The following is a 19,377-nucleotide window of genomic DNA, read 5'->3' on the forward strand; positions in this document are numbered from 1 at the left end:
CCAGTCATCAACTGCTTATAGCTGTTGTCAGATGGACCAGTCATCAACTGCTTGTAGCTGCTGTCAGATGGACCAGTCATCAACTGCTTATATCTGCTGTCAGATGGACCAGTCATCAACTGCTTATAGCTGTTGTCAGATGGACCAGTCATCAACTGCTTATAGCTGCTGTCAGATGGACCAGTCATCAACTGCTTATTGCCTTCAGCCTTGAAATGAATCAATTCAAATGAATGGCCATTGTTTTGGCTACATTCTGGCTTTGCCATTGCAACACGTTAGCGGAACTTCCGGTTTGGGATGTAGGGAGGAGGCCACACGCGAGAGCGTCTCCCGACTATTTTCGAAAGAAAAAGAAAAAACTATTAAACCACCTGTTGCCTACGTTAGCGCTTATCGAGTTGACAATTAAACACGGTCTCTCCCCCTCGTTTACCTTGTTATTCAATGTGTTGTTTCATATATATATATGTATATATGTATGTGTGGTGTGTGTGTGTGTATATATATATGTGTGTGTATATATATATATGTGTGTGTATATATGTATATATATATGTGTGTGTGTGTGTGTGTGTGTGTGTGTGTGTGTGTGTGTGTGTGTGTGTGTGTGTGTGTGTGTGTGTGTGTGTGTGTGTGTATGTATATATAGATATTATTCTTTTCAAATAAAAGTATTTTCATTTCAAGTTTTGGTCCAAATGAAATGGTCTCCTTATTCTAAATATAGCTGAATCTCTTGGTTTGAAGTCAAACTATTTTTATACGCATTTTATGAAATGCCTATGGAAAAATGCATGGCGGATAAAAATCCCTCGGTATGCCTAAACCGGGGAAGTGGGCGTGACTTTGGCCCAGTCTGTTTGTTTCCTGTTTGTGTATCCAGGGCCTTGCCCAGCTGGAGATCCTGTAAGCACTAAGCAGCTGTATGGCAGTGTGTGTGTGTATCCAGGGCCTTGCCCAGCTGGAGATCCTGTAAGCACTAAGCAGCTGTATGGCAGTGTGTGTGTGTATCCAGGGCCTTGCCCTGGAGATTCTGTGTGTAGTGGCAATTTTATCGAATAAACTTTGTGAGCCACATGGTTGCATGACTAGCTTGTCTGTGGTTTTGACGCATCTCTTATCCCTTGCATTTCACTGTATCCACTTGAAGTTATAAAGAGATTACTCACAGATCCACACGGAGTCAGAAAAATAACTTTAACCGTTTACTGGTTTCTCCAAGCAGGTGTGAACAATCCTTTCTTTTACAGCGAAAATGCACAGGTCCAAAGCAAACAACTTTCTGTAGAAATAATCCAAATGAGTGTCCAAGAAAACAATATTTCACAGAACAGTAGTCCAAAAGTATTCCAAGTTAAATGATGATGATGGTCAAAAAACTGTATCGAGCCAAACTTGTGCAGCAACCTCCTTCTTTCACCAACTACTGACTAAAATGAGGTTTATTAGCTGATTCCCACTTGTGCCACTAGGCGGCGTACTTCGGCAATAAACATTGCAATACACTCAGTAAGCTAGCATCAGAACAAACAACAGAAATATACAATAAATCACCAATTATCATGTGTTGACAAAACAAATACGTCATGGCGATTTTGGCTCTTACATTCCCGGCCCCATAATTGCATATAGAGCAAACATATCAATTATACAACATAAATTTAACTCTTAGAGCCAACACTTAAAGCAGTCTCAAAAAGTTCACGTTTATGAATCTGCTCTATAAAGCAGGCAAAGTTTGTCTATGGGTCTCTCTAGTGTGTTTGTCTTTGTCTTAACTAGAACTTTGCGTACAAGACCCTTTTTATCTGGCATAGTTTTTAACACTCTACCCATGACCCATGAATTGCGGGGTGCAGTCTCATCCACAATCAGGACCACGTCATCTGTTGCAAGGTTTTCCTTGGTTTGAAACCACTTTTGTCGTTCTTGAAGAAGAGGAAGAAACTCTCTTGTCCAGCGCTTCCAGAACAAGTCCGCAATGTACTGTGTCTGCCTCCATCTTCGACGAGTGTAGAGATCTGCTCTTTGGAACAGCCCTGCAGGTAAGAGGGGCTGTTTCTTCATTAACAACAAGTGGTTTGGTGTTAACGGCTCCAGGTCGTTCGGGTCATCTGAAGCAGTTGTAATGGGTCTGGAGTTAACGATAGCTTCAACTTCGCATAACACCGTCTGGAGGCCTTCGTCATCAAGTGTCTGTTGTGTCAGCACAGACTTCATCACCTTTTTCACTGTGCGGACTTGCCTCTCCCAGACTCCACCATGATGAGAGCCACTAGGTGGGTTAAATCTCCATTGTATCCCCCTTTGTCTCAGTGTGTCTTCAATCTTCGATTGGTTCCACTGTTCGATTGACTCACGCAACACTCGCTCAGCACCTACGAAATTAGTGCCGTTGTCAGAGCGCATTACTGTCACCTGTCCTCTTCTACATATGAATCTCCGTATTGCGTCTATGCATGAGTCTGTGTCGAGAGAGTGTGCCACTTCGATATGCACAGCTCTGATCGTTAGACAAGTGAATAATACACCATATCTTTTCACGGTACTTCGGCCTCTCTTTATCTCAATAGGACCAAAGTAGTCCACGCCTACATTACTGAAGGGTGGTTGGTCAGGCAGTACTCTGTCTTGCGGCAGGTCAGACATCTTCTGCTCTCCTGCCTTTCCGTGTAGTTTGCTGCATACAACACACTTGGAGAGCAGCTTCCGTATTGCTGAATTTGCTTTAGGGAGCCAGTACTTTTGTCGTAGTTGTGACAGCATATAGTTCCTGCCGCTATGTCCTGACTTCTCATGAATGTCCTGGAGAATTAAACTTGTGATGTGCATATCTTTGGATAGAATAGCTGGGTGGATGGCTTCCTCTGGCATAGCTGAATTGCATAGCCTGCCACCAACTCTTAGTGTCTGGTCTTGAAGGACAGGATCCAATTTATAGATCTGACTGCTTCTTCTCACACAGACTCCTTGCTGCAGAGAAGAAATTTCCTCTGGAAACCTCTGGTTCTGACTGAACTGAATGATTTCTTTCTCTGCTTTTTGTATGTCTTGCACAGTTAGGGGTTTCTTCTCCAGTTTTGCCTTATAGTCACACATTTTTTGGATGGTAGCTGTTTCACTGTTTGTCTTTTGAAAGAGTTGCCGTTGTTTACTCAACTGCAACAAGACCTCCTTGAGCCTCAGTATCCATGCTGCTGCCTTCCTTAGCTTGTACCAGTTAGAATAATACTGGATCAGTTTATTTACTGGACTATCAGTTTCTGTAGACAGTGTGACATTTACTGTTATCTCCTTCCTGAGCTCAGCAGCGTCACATTTGATGTTCTTACGATCAGGGTCTTTAGGCCACACTTGTTCTGGACTGTGGAAGAATGCTGGGCCGTTAATCCACTCGTCATTCTTCAAGAAGTTTTCTGCTTGTAGCCCTCGCGAAGCACAGTCTGCTGGATTGAGTGAGGTGTTGATATACCTCCACTGTGATGGGTTTGTGTTCTCTCTGATTATTGCAACTCTATTTGCAACAAAGGTTTTGAACCTCTGTGTTTCAGTTGCAATGTATGACAGTACTGTAGTGCTGTCCGTCCAAAACTGTGACTCTTGCAGATCCAGTTGCATCTCCTTTTTCAACATTTTATCGATTTTGACAGCTACGACTGCTGCCGTGAGTTCCATTCTCGGTATTGTGGTCTGTTGCACAGGTGCAACTCGTGCTTTTCCCATGATGAAAGCACAATGGGATTTTCCTTCCTCATTCTCCATCCTGAGATATGACACTGTTCCATATCCTATTTCACTTGCATCAGAAAAATGATGCAGTTTTGCTGATGTGATGGGTCCAAAGTCGGGTGGTTTGATGCACCTTTTCACACTGAAACCTGTGAGCAGGAGAAGTTCATCCAGCCATGTTTTCCATTTTCTTGCATACTCCTTCGGTATGTCTTCATCCCATCCAAGTTTATTTTTACACATCTGCTGTAGAAGTGTCTTTGGGAAAAGGGTGAGAGGTGCGAGGAATCCAAGTGGGTCATAAATTGAACTCACCACTGACAGAAGTCCACGTCTTGTTACTGGCTTGCTTTTCACACTGATAGTGAATATAAAAGTATCAGTGTCTGTGCACCACTGGACTCCGAGAGCCCTTTCCATCGGCAAGGCATCATGATTTAAGTCCAAATCCTTGAACTCCTTAGCCCTCTCCTCTTCAGGGACTGAGGCCAACAGTTCCCGACTGTTACTTGCCCACTTGGTTAAATGAAACCCTCCAGTGGCACACAGTGCAGTTAGTTCTTTCATCATGACAGTAGCTTCTTTCTCTGATCCCACAGCCTTCAAGCAGTCATCGACGTAGAAGTTCTTGAATACAGTGTCCACTGTTTCTGCAGATGACTTGCTCTGGTTGTCCTCTGCCGTCCTCCTCAGTGCAAACGTTGCACAGCTGGGCGAGGACGTGGCTCCAAAAAGATGTACAGCCATCTTGTACTCTTCAAGGCCCTTTGTTAGATCTCCCTGAGGCCACCATAGAAAGCGTAACAGGTCGGTATCTTCTTCCGGCACCCTGACCTGGTGATACATCGCCTCAATGTCAGCTGTCATGGCAATATGATCTTGCCTGAACCGTGTAAGGACTCCAACTAGAGAGTTAGCTAGGTCGGGACCTTGTAGCAGTATGTCATTTAATGATGTGCCTTGAAAAGGGGCTGCACAATCAAAAACCACACGCAACTTATTTTTTCGAGGATGGTACACCCCATGGTGAGGGATGTACCAAACCCTGGCATCTTGTCGGTTGCGTTGATGATCAGATACCTTCATTGCATAGCCTTTCTCTAACATGTTGCTGATGAAGGCCTTGTATTCCTCATGGAACTCTGGGTGTTTTAGGAATTTCCTCTTGAGATTGAGTGCACGTTGTTCGGCCACTCTTTTGTTATCTGGCATGGTGACAGACTCACTTTTTACAGGAAGGTTTATGTAGTAGTGACCATCGATGTTACACACAGAGCTAGTCACCTTGTCCATGAAGAGGCTGTCCTCCCGAGACATTTCCAACTTATCATCAGAGCTCTTTTCTGGGAAGTCGTGGTTGTACTGTCGTCTTGTTAACTCCTCTATGTCGTGCAGAGTGATTCTGTTGACATTAACTCTTTGTTGCCCATTTGCCTCTGCCCAAGCATCTTTTGGTTCTCTGAGGGGGCCGTTTAAAACCCATCCAAGAGCTGTTTTCACGGCATACGGTCCCCCGTCCTGGCTGTTTATCACTCTCCAAGGCTCCATAGCTTTGTATGCGTTGTATCCTATCAACAGTCCCACGTCAGCGTTGATGTATGGCAGTTTAACATCTTTCAGATATGGCCAGTTATCCACCTCTTTCTGCAGAGGGATGTTTGTTTTGTTCACCGGTATGTCTTTTTGTGTGAACACTTTTGGCAGATCTATAAAAGTGCACTCCTCCAACCCGCTCACTTCCAAGTCATTCAACAGTTGACTGTCAACAAATCCACTTTGGTTCATGGTGGTCAGAAGGATTTTAGTTTTTCTGCCTGTTATATTTAGCTGCCTGGCTAAATCTTCTGTACAAAATGTACCGGAGCTTCCTGGGTCCAGGAAGGCGTACGTCTCAATAGTTCTGGAACTTTTCTTTGACTTGACGCGAACAGGTACTATGGCGAGGATGCTGTCTCCATCCCCGGCCCCTGTAGATGCCCTGTTTTCCCTTTGCACAGATGCAAGAGCACTGGACAAAACCTGAGGTTCTGTCTCATCATTTTTTGATTTCCCGGTGTTACTGTCTTCGGGTTTTGTGAAATGAAGAATACTTGGATGTCTTTGTAAGCAAACTTGACAAGACATTTTTCTTTTACAGTCCTTGCTAAGATGTCCCTTGACCAGACAGCCGAAACAAAGCCCAGACTTCCTCAAAAACTCAACTCTGTCCTTGTGAGGTTTTTCTCTGATAAAGCGACACATTTCCAATGTGTGATTTTTCTCACAGAACAGACATGGCTTAGAAAAAGCTGCACTGAGAGGAGCACCTTCACTCTTGGTTTTAGGTGTCTGATATGTAGGCTCCCCTGTACAGGTAATGTCTGTTGCAAAGCTGCTTCTTTTGAGTCCATCGCCTTTTGCATATTTACCTGATATTTTCATCTTTTCCCTTTTGTCTGGTGGTACGGGCTCCTTTATGTCCCCGAATAACGGATCCATCATCAGTCTCGCTTGTTTGTCAATAAAGCTTACCAAATCAGAGAATCTGGCTCGTCTTTGATATCTCTCTTGAAGTTCAAATGCAGCCGATCTCCATTTTTCACGGATTTTATATGGCAGTTTTGACATTATAGTTCTCATATTTACTGGATTGTCCATCTCATCCAAGTAATCAATATCCTCCATTGCATTACGACACGCAATGAGAAACAGTGAGAATGAGGTCAATGACTTCCCATCCTCTGCTTTTATCTGTGGCCACTGGAATGCCTTGTCCATGTAAGCTGCCGCGATTTTTATCTCGTTGCCATATTGGCTCTGCAGCAGTTTCATAGCCTCCTCAAGGCCTCTGTCTGGTTGCATGTGTTGGCAGCTCCTTATGAGATCTCTGGCTTCACCTCTTGTGTACTGCTCTAAATAATACAGCTTATCTGCAGGGTCTTCAGTCCTTGTTTCAATGGCATGATTGAATGCCCTCAAAAATGAACGAAACTCCAGAGGGTTTCCATAGAAAACAGGAATGTCAACAGGAGGCATGTGAGAAAGTTGTTGCTGCTTAACAAGGAGTTCTGTAATGTCATTCTGTTTTTGCATTATTCTGCCAAGGTCTCCCATGTTATCATTCTGCTGCAGCTCATTTCTGTTTGATGACTGTCTGGATTGTTGAGCATGAGTGACATGCTGTGTCACCTGAGGGATGTGACGTGGAGGAGCTGACTCTTGCTTCAGCGCTGGTGTAGGAAGAGAAGGACCATGCATATCCTCTCTTTGACTTTTGAGATGAGAAGTCACACTGCCATTCTTCTTGTCTCTGTGAGGTGGGGCTTCAAACTCCTCGTAAACCTTTATTTTTGCAGTAGCTTCTGCTATAGCAGTCTCAACATCTAATTGTTCCTTCTTAGCCTTCAGATGTACTTCTTCTAGCTCTATCGCTTGTCTTTTCTTTATAGAATCTGCCTTTGCAAGGAGAGCAGCTCTGTTAGCTTCCTCTCTTAAACGAGCTGAGGAGACAGATGAAGATGATGAAGATGAGGAAACACGAGATTTTGGGCGACAATCAAGGTTCTTCCTTGATGCAGAAACCATAGAAATACTATCCATGTGGCTTACTTCTGCATCACATGTCTGTGCAGTTAAAGCTCTGTCTTTGGCTTCCTTTAACCATTGTTCTATTTTCGCCAAAATAGCTTTGAAGTTATCTACTTTTGGCTGAAACCAATATTCCTGGTCTGCACTTTGTTCGTCTTTATTAAGAAACTGCAGAACCTCTTCATTGGCTTTCACAAACTCTTCAAGCAACACTTGAAAGGCTGGCAAGTACTCTTGTTCAATAGAGGTTATGTTGCTATCATCTTCCATGAAACTTTCAATCTCGTTAGATTTAGCAGTCGCCTGGCTGAGTTTGTGCCTCCTTGCATTGATCAGCTTGTGGAGTTTTGCTTCCAGAGCCTTCTCTGTGGGCTTTGGTTCCTTCCTGTGGCCATCTTCAGTAACTGCAGTCGCTGCTGCAGCTTCTGCTCCCACTTCTCCTTTGCCCGCCATTTTGTCCTTGCCAAGGTCAAACTAGTAATTCGATTCACTTCAACTTTAGCTTCAGTTTCTTATCCACAAAGCAGAAACCGTCATCAATGTCATCCAATCTGTTTGTCTCCGCAATGCACGAAGTTTTTTGACTTAATGTAGTGGCAATTTTATCGAATAAACTTTGTGAGCCACATGGTTGCATGACTAGCTTGTCTGTGGTTTTGACGCATCTCTTATCCCTTGCATTTCACTGTATCCACTTGAAGTTATAAAGAGATTACTCACAGATCCACACGGAGTCAGAAAAATAACTTTAACCGTTTACTGGTTTCTCCAAGCAGGTGTGAACAATCCTTTCTTTTACAGCGAAAATGCACAGGTCCAAAGCAAACAACTTTCTGTAGAAATAATCCAAATGAGTGTCCAAGAAAACAATATTTCACAGAACAGTAGTCCAAAAGTATTCCAAGTTAAATGATGATGATGGTCAAAAAACTGTATCGAGCCAAACTTGTGCAGCAACCTCCTTCTTTCACCAACTACTGACTAAAATGAGGTTTATTAGCTGATTCCCACTTGTGCCACTAGGCGGCGTACTTCGGCAATAAACATTGCAATACACTCAGTAAGCTAGCATCAGAACAAACAACAGAAATATACAATAAATCACCAATTATCATGTGTTGACAAAACAAATACGTCATGGCGATTTTGGCTCTTACACTGTGTAAGCAGCTGTATGACTTTGTGTGTGTGTATGTGTGTGTTTCCAGGGCCTTGCCCAGCTGGAGATCCTATGTAAGCAGCTGTATGACTTTGTGTGTGTCTATGTGTGTGTTTCCAGGGCCTTGCCCTGGAGATTCTGTGTAAGCAGCTGTATGACTTTGTGTGTGTCTATGTGTGTGTGTTTCCAGGGCCTTGCCCTGGAGATTCTGTGTAAGCAGCTGTATGACTTTGTGTGTGTCCATGTGTGTGTTTCCAGGGCCTTGCCCTGGAGATTCTGTGTAAGCAGCTGTATGACTTTGTGTGTGTCTATGTGTGTGTGTGTTTCCAGGGCCTTGCCCTGGAGATTCTGTGTAAGCAGCTGTATGACTTTGTGTGTGTCTATGTGTGTGTTTCCAGGGCCTTGCCCAGCTGGAGATCCTATGTAAGCAGCTGTATGAGACGACAGACACAGCCGTGCGGCACCAGGCAGAGAAAGCTCTGGTGGAGTTCACCAACAGCCCAGACTGTCTCAGCAAGTGTCAGCTACTACTGGAGAGAGGCAGTGTGAGTAGTAGTACACCTCCATGCTGTGTCTCACACTACAATTATGACTTGGTATTACAGCAGAGGGGTGGTGTGCGTTGTCCTGTGAACTAACTGTCCCATATAGCCTATAGCTGATCCCAGATATGTTCATGTCCTGTGAACTAACTGTCCCATATAGCCTATAGCTGATCCCAGATATGTTCATGTCCTGTGCACTGTCCCATATAGCCTATAGCTGATCCCAGATATGTTCATGTCCTGTGCACTGTCCCATATAGCCTTTAGCTGATCCCAGATATGTCCATGTCCTGTGAACTAACTGTCCTGCATAGCCTTTAGCTGATGCCAGATATGTCCATGTCCTGTGAACTGTCCCATATAGCCTATAGCTGATCCCAGATATGTTCATCCATTCGGATTCGGGACAGACACACTGTGTGTAGGTGTGATGACTTTAAAGGAACAGTTCTCCCAAACATTCAAATTCTGTTATCTCCTCCCCCTCATGCCAGGTGAAATACAGGTGAAGTTAGCTCCTCCCCCTCATGCCAGGTGAAATACAGGTGAAGTTAGCTCCTCCCCCTCATGCCAGGTGAAATACAGCTGAAGTTTGACAATACAACTAGGGCTGTGACAGTACTGACATTTTCTTAGCGTGGTGATAAAGCAGCACCCCCATCCCTTTTTGCAATTGTTTCTACTCCAGTGCTTTTAGCGCTGTGCCTGTAATATTCATAAAATAAAGCGTGATAAAATGCAATAAAAAAAATTGCTGAACCAGTATGCACCACCAGGTGGCAGTGCACTGATTCCCAACAATCAGCAGTAGCACAAGCCGCTCAATGTGCCAAAAAGAACACCCTGAAGAAAGCTCTGGGCTGTGCTCTAACTTTTCATCTCTCCTCCTCGGTTTTGGCGTCTCGCACAAGACTACCTTCCAAATAACCAACAATCAAGGACTTTTAAAAAGTACAAGACTACATTCTAAATAACCAACAATCACGGACATTTAAATGGGCTAGGGAATTCCCACCGGCACAGGTGTTTTCCCTTGTGACGATGTGTGTGAGATTTACCAGCCGTATCCCTCACATCCTTCCAAGCCCATTCATGTAGTACCTGCACTTATTTGGAGTGATGCAGTTTCTTTCTCCCATGTGCTCACTCTGTGAGTCTGCCTCCCTCACTCCATCTGACGCGGGACGTGAGGTTTTTACTGAACACAAGCCCAGGCCCAGGCCCATGCAAATCTGAAATTACCGTTTTTTACGTGCAACACCACTGATCTCTATCCTGGTTAAAACCATCCTGATAAGGCAACCTCACATTCTGTTTCACTCCACGGAGCAGCCTGGACGGTCGTCCACATCGATGTCCAAAAATCACAATGTAGCCGGGCGAGTCAGTGACTGCGGCGTAGTTGTGGGCCAATCAGTAATGCCGTATCCCAACGCAACAAGCGGTAACATTAGCGTTAGTAGAGTAAACACAGCTGTAAGTGCAGTTATGACAGAAAGTATAAAATATTTATCGGGCCGATAAATTATCGGCCGATATGGCCATTTTGCGTTATTATTTATTGTTATTATGATAATGACATTTTAGCTGATAAATAGACCCCATTAATATGGTGCCAACTTGGCTTTGTTTTGCCTTGGGAGCGGTGCGTATCCATGTCGCGTGCTCGTGACGTCACACTGCGTCTGCAGTTAGGGCAAAACACGCCAGTGTGGCTTTTTTTTCACAGTTTCAACTGATAACAAAACAAGGCTATTGCAATCGATGTCCCACAAGGTTTCCGAGAGGAGGGGAAAAGTCTGAGCTGGAGTTACGTTAAACTAAAAACACAAGCAAAAGTAGAGCACGCACATCCACTCGGTGTTGCAGGTGCAGGACAACAGACGATCGACGGCAGTTTAACCCATTGATACCTGATGCAGCATTTGTGTGTGTATCCCTTTAAGACCGCGTCACGTGGTTCGCGGTCTTAAAGGGATACACACACACAAATGAGGGAAATACACGCAAATGCTGCATCAGGTTATCAATGGGTTAAAAAAGTTGAGTCCGCACACTGCGCATTGTAGACTTACCTCCCAGTTTATTTGTTGAGCATTTTTGTTTCGTCATGGCGACCTTCAGATTCTGATGATGCAACAAGCTAACGTTTCACTTCCAGAACCGTTGTTTACATCGTTTTTTGTCGCACAATAACTGATGTTATCACCAGGATAAGACAAGCAAAACAAACTAATGTTAATGAGACGCGGCTGTTTCGTAGCTAATGCTACATGTAGCAAGCTAGCATTTTAAAGCATTTTAAAGTCACGTTAAGAGCTAACGTTACAACTAGCCTCGGTGAAGCAGCATGGGTCTCTGACACTCGCCAAACTCACTCAGCGTGGATAACTAGTGAACATGTGAAGGCATGACGAGCGGAGCTGCGGTTCTCCTGCTCGGCTCCTACAGTAGTTGCTTCTCCCACAAGGTATTTAGCTGGTATACATAACAAGGTATTTAGCTGGTATACATAACAAGGTATTTAGCTGGTATACATAACAAGGTATTTAGCTGGTATACATAACAAGGTATTTAGCTGGTATACATAACAAGGCATTTAGCTGGTATACATAACAAGGTATTTAGCTGGTATACATAACAAGGTATTTAGCTGGTATACATAACAAGGTATTTAGCTGGTATACATAACAAGGTATTTAGCTGGTATACATAACAAGGTATTTAGCTGGTATACATAACAAGGTATTTAGCTGGTATACATAACAAGGTATTTAGCTGGTATACATAACAAGGTATTTAGCTGGTATACATAACAAGGTATTTAGCTGGTATACATAACAAGGTATTTAGCTGGTATACATAACAAGGTATTTAGCTGGTATACATAACAAGGTATTTAGCTGGTATACATAACAAGGTATTTAGCTGGTATACAAAACGGACACTAGTGATGCGCGGGTCAGGTTTTTTTAAGGCCCGCCCCAACCCAACCCGTCATTGGAGCCAGCCCGCCCCGCCCGCCCCGTTAAAATATCTGAAAATTCCGAACCCAACCCAACCCAGCAGCCCGCAACGGCCAATTTAATGTAATATGTCTCCGGACGCAGGAGGAGCACAGCAGAGCTTCCAAGGTGTGCAAAGCAGCTAATAACTCTGTCTCTCTCCCCCCTCTCTCTCTCTCACACACACACACACACACACACACACACACACACACACACACACATGCTGCCCTGCGCGACAACAGTTGTAGCCTAGGCCTGCTCTGGATGAGTTGCGCTGCTGCTTTCATGTCGGTCTTTCTTCAATTAATCCATGGTCTTCAGACGACCGACTACGCTTCCCCAAAGTGCGGATGGCGTGACCACGCAGTGTTTCAAATGGAGGTAGCAGGTAGAGGTAGGCACTAGGCAGGCTACAGAAACAGTTCTTATTCTTCCCCATTTATTTTAATTACCTCATGCGCTCTCAATTGGCCATGTTGCAGTAGTAGGCTAAACGTAGTAGTGCAGCAGGTGCGCACACGGCACACGGCTTACAGATACGGCCAGACTCGCTGTCTGATTTCTTTTAATTACCTCATGCGCTCTCAATTGGCCATGTTGCAGTAGGCCTAGTAGGCTACTAAACGTAGTGCAGCAGGTGCGCACACGGCTTGCAGATACGGCCAGACTCGCTGTCTGATTTATTTTAATTACCTCATGCGCACTCAATTGTTCACAGCCTACTCACGTTGCAGTAAAGTTGACAAATAGATCACAGTCGAGTCCACAACAGAAAATCTGCGGTGACACTTCAAATAATAATTACAGCGAATAATCCTTCCAAAATGTTTGTTTTGAGAGCACATAGGCTACCTCATTGAAGCGTTTCTTTACTCCATGTAGGCTATAGAGAGTGCAGCAGGAGTCTGTCTGATTGTGTGTACCTACATGTGAGAGAGTTAACGTCTTTAAGGTTAATTACTCTGCGTGTTTCATTGCTCTAAATTATTTAATAATGTTGCTTTGTCACGTTCTGAGCCTGCCCCGCCCGCACCCGCGATATTTTCATAATTTGCCAACCCAGCCCGCCTGCGGGGCGGCCCAGCCCGCGGGAACCGGCGGGTTCTGGGTGACCCGCGCATCACTAACGGACACACTTTGTAATGGCACCGCTGAGATGTTTCAGCTGTGTTTGCATGTGACCATTTTGACCACAACTCCGCTCACGTGTTCTGCGTCATCGCTTTTGCAATCGGCGCAAATAAAGCGTTATCGGAATTCCCCGATCTCATATTTTAGGCTGAAAATCTGTAGCCGATTAGTGCTTTTTTTTTTCTTTCATCTTGAGGCGTCCCCACATACACCTCCAGAAGTTCTAGCTACGCTAGGGCCTAAAAAAAAAATAAGTTTGGTTCCTGTTGGTTGTCAGTTCGGTGATGGGTCGGTAGGGAATTTATTTTATTTTATTTTTTTATTTTTTTTATTTTTTTCCCAGTGGCAGCAAGGGATAGATAGGAAATATATATATTTTTTTATTTTCCTTAAAATTACAGCAGCGATGGATACTTTTTTTCATAACATAGTTTACATGTACTCGACTACCACTGTGCTCTACACACGTTTTTATATGAACAAAATATTTAAGTCAATATGAATGCTTTCATATCAAACATGTTTGATATTTAGGACTGAAAATCTGCGTGAATAGCCTACATCATCCTGCTGCTGTGCAAGCCTCCCGTCATTATCGTTTATCTCCCCTAGAATCTCAAACATGCACACACTACAAGATTTGTAAATGTGGCGCACCATGCACTACAGGATATTATTAAGATTATCGGCAGGATAATCACCTTGACGCCCGGCCATACTCGTTTTTGGGGTTCCAGCAGTGACCAAAGCGCTCCGCCCCCACCTCACCTCTCTCTCTCGTTTCCTCATTTTCATGCCCGTCTCGCCAAACAAATGAATCTCACGGTAGTTAGCATGCGTGTAAACAACGCGAGTCTATTGTCTGTACAAGTGAGAACACAAACACATGGGTACCAAAATATATTCCCCTGCTGCATGTCATGAGATCGGCAAAAGTTTGGATAGACTGCTTCCCGCAGCAGCATGCCTTTTCCCCCCCACACTGCTCGATAGACAGGACAGCCTCTGACTGGCAGGGGCTCAAAACTACGATATAACAACTTTTTATTCATTGGTCATTCATTGTGATATAAATTAGTGACATTTTCCCCCAAATCCTCATGGTTCTGTGCTGTTGGTATTTGGTAGCCTATCTGATGCGTGCTGCAGTGCAGCGCATCAAATGAGCCGCGTCAATTAACGATAATGACGGGAGTCTGGCGCAGCAGCAGAATGATGTATTCGCGCAGATTTTCAGTCCTAAATATCAAACATGTTTGATATGATCGGGACGGCCCCGATGAGGCTGTGAGCAGATCGGGAGGTTTAAGATTGGATCTGCAAACAGCTCACACTAAAATCCTGTAGTGTGAGCCAGCCATAGCGCCACCGTCAAATCAACATGCTCATAAAATAAATTGGGTCGCACGTAAATTGACAGGGTCGGTCGGCAACCGGAACCGAACTTTATTTTTTTTTAGGCCTAGGCATCAATCATACTGTATCAGTCTAATTCACAAGCGGTGCTGCACCAGAGAAGCGCATCCCACCACAACTAACTTGAAACCCGTCTGTTCACCTTATATTGCACAAGTGAAATTTAAAACAAGGCGTCCAGGATTGGCTGAACAAAGTGGGACTCAAATTACTGCCTGATTGTTGTGGGGTCATGGGGATGCAGAGGCGTTTTCAGGTGTGCGCTCGCGCAGACGAGTACCGTGAGAGAGAAGCACGAACGCCAAGACAACACGGACAGCGCGTTTGTGTGTCGGCGTGCAGAAAGCATGAGCCAAAACTGACTCTCTCCCTCTTCTTCCCTACAGTCATCGTACTCGCAGCTGCTGGCTGCCACCTGTTTGTCTAAACTGGTATCTCGAACCAGTAACCCTCTGCCCCTCGAGCAACGCATCGACATCCGTAAGTTTCTCATCACACACACCTTTACCTTTAGCCTTGTGTGCTTTGTTTGGGCTCAGACCATCATCTGACACATACACGTCTGGTTGGTCAATGTAGAGCAGACTGGACCAGGTTGCACTACTATTCATGTGGAATAGTTTTGGTATGCCCCTATAGGGCTTTTCACACTACATGCTCTTAACCCGGAGCTATCTAAGCCCTGGGCTAAGAGTAGAGCTAAGATACATGCTCTTAACCCGGGCTATCTAAGCCCTGGGCTAAGGGTAGAGCTAAGATAGCCCCAGGCTAGGGCCATATGATTTCCGCAAAATGGAAAAAACGCACGGAATCATGGAATTTGGTAATAAAAATGGAATCAACTGTAAAACATGGAATATTGCAGGATTTTCCATAATTTGGCTGAAATGTGTTTTTGCTGTCTAGGGAACGGTGTGATGTGATAGTGATTTGATGTGTTTTTGCTGTACAGGGAACTATGATATGGTTTGATGTGTGTTGCTGTACAGGGAACTATGATATGGTTTGATGTGTGTTGCTGTACAGGGAACTATGATATGGTTTGATGTGTTTTTGCTGTACAGGGAACTATGATATGGTTTGATGTGTTTTTGCTGTACAGGGAACTATGATATGGTTTGATGTGTTTTTGCTGTACAGGGAACTATGATATGGTTTGATGTGTGTTGCTGTACAGGGAACTAAACTCCTCAAACGAAGTTCGGAAACGTTATTTCGGTCGATTATTTCTCCCCTTTACTAATACCAATTGGTATTGTATTTTATATCGTTGGAAAGCCTGATTAGTCACCTTTACAACGAAGTACAACTTGTAAGCATCGTGCATTCGTGGAATGAGCAACACAGCTAAACGTGTGGGTAGCGCCCCAATTATTTTGCCAAAATCCCCTGCAATATTCTTCTGTTGGTATTCCCTCTTGTTTTGAGTTGCTTGGTGGATTAGATGATTGCACTCTCACACAGTAATAAGGAAAAAACAACACATATTGGCCATTTTTACACTTTATTCATTTGACACTGTCAGGGACCTCAGTAGTGTGTGGAAGATCCATACGCAGCCACACCAGCTTGGCACCTTGGCACCGCAAATTAGGCGCCAATCAGGTGACTGGCACACAACTGTGACTGGCACACACCTGTGACTGTCACACACCTGTGACTGGCACACAACTGTGACTGGCACACACCTGTGACTGTCACACACCTGTGACTGTCACACACCTGTGACTGGCACACACCTGTGACTGTCACACACCTGTGACTGTCACACACCTGTGACTGTCACACACCTGTGACTGTCACACACCTGTGACTGGCACACAACTGTGACTGGCACACACCTGTGACTGTCACACACCTGTGACTGTCACACACCTGTGACTGGCACACACCTGTGACTGTCACACACCTGTGACTGGCACACACCTGTGACTGTCACACACCTGTGACTGTCACACACCTGTGACCTGCACACACCTGCCAGCACTTGAAGCTCAAAACAAGAGTGAATACCAACAGAAGAATATGGCAGGGGATTTTGGCACATTTTTTTGGGGTGCTACCCACACGGTTAGCTGTGTTGCTCATTCCCCGAATGCACAATCCTTACAAGTTGTACTTCGTTGTAAAGGTGACTAATCAGGCTTTCCAACGATATAAAATACAATACCAATTGGTATTATTAAACTAAAGCGGAGAAATAATCGCCCAAAATAACGTTTCCGAACTTTTTTAATTTATTTTCATATTTATGATATGATTTGATGTGTTTTTTTGTTGTACAGGGAACTATGTGATATGATTTGATGTGTTTTTGCTGGACAGGGAACTATGTGATGTAACGATAACCGGTTTTAATGCTAACCGTGATAGAATTCCTTACGATAACCGCACCGCTTCAAATTTTCATTATCGTTAAAACCGTGGTACCGAGATTACCGTGGTACCGTGTAGGCTTGCCGCGATTTTAGGTGTTACCGGTGTTACACGGTGTTGGGGAAAACACCGATTACATAATGTGCCCACCGGTAACACCTTTTGTTTTTATGGAGGAAGAATTGAAAGGAAAACTCTGCAGTTTCAGCGTGCGCCGGTGTAAATTAGAAGCGCTCCCTCTCGGCTGCAGTGTGGCTCCGCTGTTATGGTTAGACTTACCCCGCTAGCCGGGCGCTTCTCGCTCATACTGAGCACATTAGACCAGCAACTAACGTTAGTTAACGCTATACATCTTTTGAACACAAATGATGCCCCCCTCATACACATGTAGGTAAGACCCTTAGCTAAGCCTGCATGCGTGTGCATACTGTTGTCACTGCGGGCCATCTCTGGAAATGTGCCTTTTTTTTCCACAGCGAAAAGTCGATGCTAACTTAGCATCAATGCTAGCGGGAGGGAGGACTTACCAGCATTCAGTCATTGCCTGCTTACTGCTGCTTGCTGGTATTGTTAATCCCATGTCAGAAAAAGTCTCCAGGTGTGTCGCTAACGTTAGTTTCTTTTGAGAAAGATTGTCTCCACGGGCGTCTGAAAAGTTGTCTCGAGTCAGATGTATCCATGAGTTGTGATGCAGCCAGTGTTGTATGACTGTGAGCGTCCATGCTAACGTTAGTACTTTAAACAGCAGCAGCGTGCGTCTTGTCTCTATGAACCGACAGAATGGACTGTTAAAGCATAGACTCTTGCTTACTTTAAAACTTGTATTATCAACATACATATAACGTAACATTCGCTCTAGTCTAGCTGCTATGGATACCCGACTGGTGTCTCACTGTTATTGTTCCCGGGAACAACATGCACTAGTAGGAACTAACAATCCTATTTTTTACATTTCCCGGTGTAAGCGGTAATACCGGTCTGGTCACGTGCGAAAATGTTCACACCGTGGCATCACTAGTACCGTGATTACAGTGCTTTGAAAAACATGGTAAATTCTGTCCATCATCAACCAAAGTTGGCAACAGTCTCCCAGATGCAAGCGTGCAGCCTTGGAGAAATGATTTCAGTGAGTGTATATCGATCCTTTTTGGGTCTGAGTTTTCAATATAAAACGTCGTAAAATGATTTCAGTGAGTCTCTCAGTACTTTTTTAACATTTTCAGCAATTTTTTACCAATACCGTGATAATTTTGGTCACGATAATCGTGATGTGAAATTTTCATACCGTTACACCTCTACAGGGAACTATGTTATGTGATTTGATGTGTTTTTGCTGTACAGGGAACTAATATGTGATGTGTTTTTGCTGTACAGGGAACTATGTGCTGAATTACCTGGCGACGCGGCCGAAGCTAGCGGCATTTGTGACCCAAGCCTTGATCCAGCTGTACGCCCGGATCACCAAGCTGGGCTGGTTCGACTGTCAAAAGGATGACTACGTCTTCAGAAACGTCATCGCTGACGTCACACGCTTTCTACAGGTGTGTGTGTGTGTGTGTGTGTGTGTGTGTGTGTGTCCTTTTAATACAAATGCTGACAATAGAGCTGAACAGACACGTGGCGGGGGAATTGAAATTCAATTTCTTTTCCCCCATTATTTGTGGTTCTTGCTCAAACCAAATGTTTTATGGTCACTCATGATTCAGTAGGTCACGGGTCGGCTTGGTTCCAGCCTTAATTTTTTTTGAAATGTCTATGGAGAATATGAATGGGGAACTTACTTCCAGGGCAAAAAGCCTCACGAAAAGTCACGTGACTGTGTTCAGCTCTATTGCAGAGCGGATGTAAGTGACGAGTAACTCTGCGTTCACACCGGGGCGATCTTCACAGACGTGTGACGAGATGACATACAAAGTCAATGCAAACGCGCGAGTAGATATTATCTCACCCCGAGCACTGCGGGCAGTGCGTATCGCACGAGTGATGGGAATTTGACGTGATTTTTGCCTTCATCGCCCATTCGACGACACGTTTTTTTTTTAATACGCCTGTGAATGTACAGTAAGACCTGGGTTTGTGTGTCTGTCTGTGTCTGAGGCACATGTGTCACCAAGTCCATTTTGCTCCAGCGCAGCCCCAAGTCACTCTGAATGTCAATGTCAATCTCAAGTCTAAATGTAGAACAGCAAGCGTGGTCAGAACAAATCCACAGTCCAGTATTAACTTAATATCTTAAAGAAAACTAAATATCTAGACTTTTCAATGTTTTAATAGGATACAAACTTGGTAAGAGCATGATGAGTTTGATTTTTAGAATCTGTTTCTACTTCAATAAATTCAATCATTTCACAGACCGTCCAGGATTTCGCTGATTTTTATTTTTATTGTATTTCTTGTGATTGATCAAAAAATGCTGACTTTGCAGCAGCTTTTCTCAAAAATT

General features: G+C 44.2%; 1 protein-coding gene across 4 annotated transcripts in view; it reads left to right on the forward strand.

Moving 5' to 3' along the window:
- Positions 1-19,377, forward strand: part of xpo7 (exportin 7) — a 61,147-nt gene that overhangs the window by 7,746 nt on the left and 34,024 nt on the right. For all 4 annotated transcript variants that reach the window (XR_014552921.1, XM_083640905.1, XM_083640906.1 and 1 more), the window contains exons 2-4: positions 8,857-9,003; positions 14,945-15,038; positions 18,309-18,475. Coding sequence is in view for 3 of the 4 variants with exons in the window: in XM_083640905.1 (XP_083497031.1) it covers positions 8,857-9,003; positions 14,945-15,038; positions 18,309-18,475 (408 nt within the window). In the remaining variant the exon portion in view is untranslated. The remainder of the gene's footprint in view (positions 1-8,856; positions 9,004-14,944; positions 15,039-18,308; positions 18,476-19,377) is intronic.

The sequence above is a fragment of the Poromitra crassiceps genome (assembly GCF_964638095.1).
Source record: "Poromitra crassiceps genome assembly, chromosome: 8".
Lineage (NCBI taxonomy): Eukaryota > Metazoa > Chordata > Actinopteri > Beryciformes > Melamphaidae > Poromitra > Poromitra crassiceps.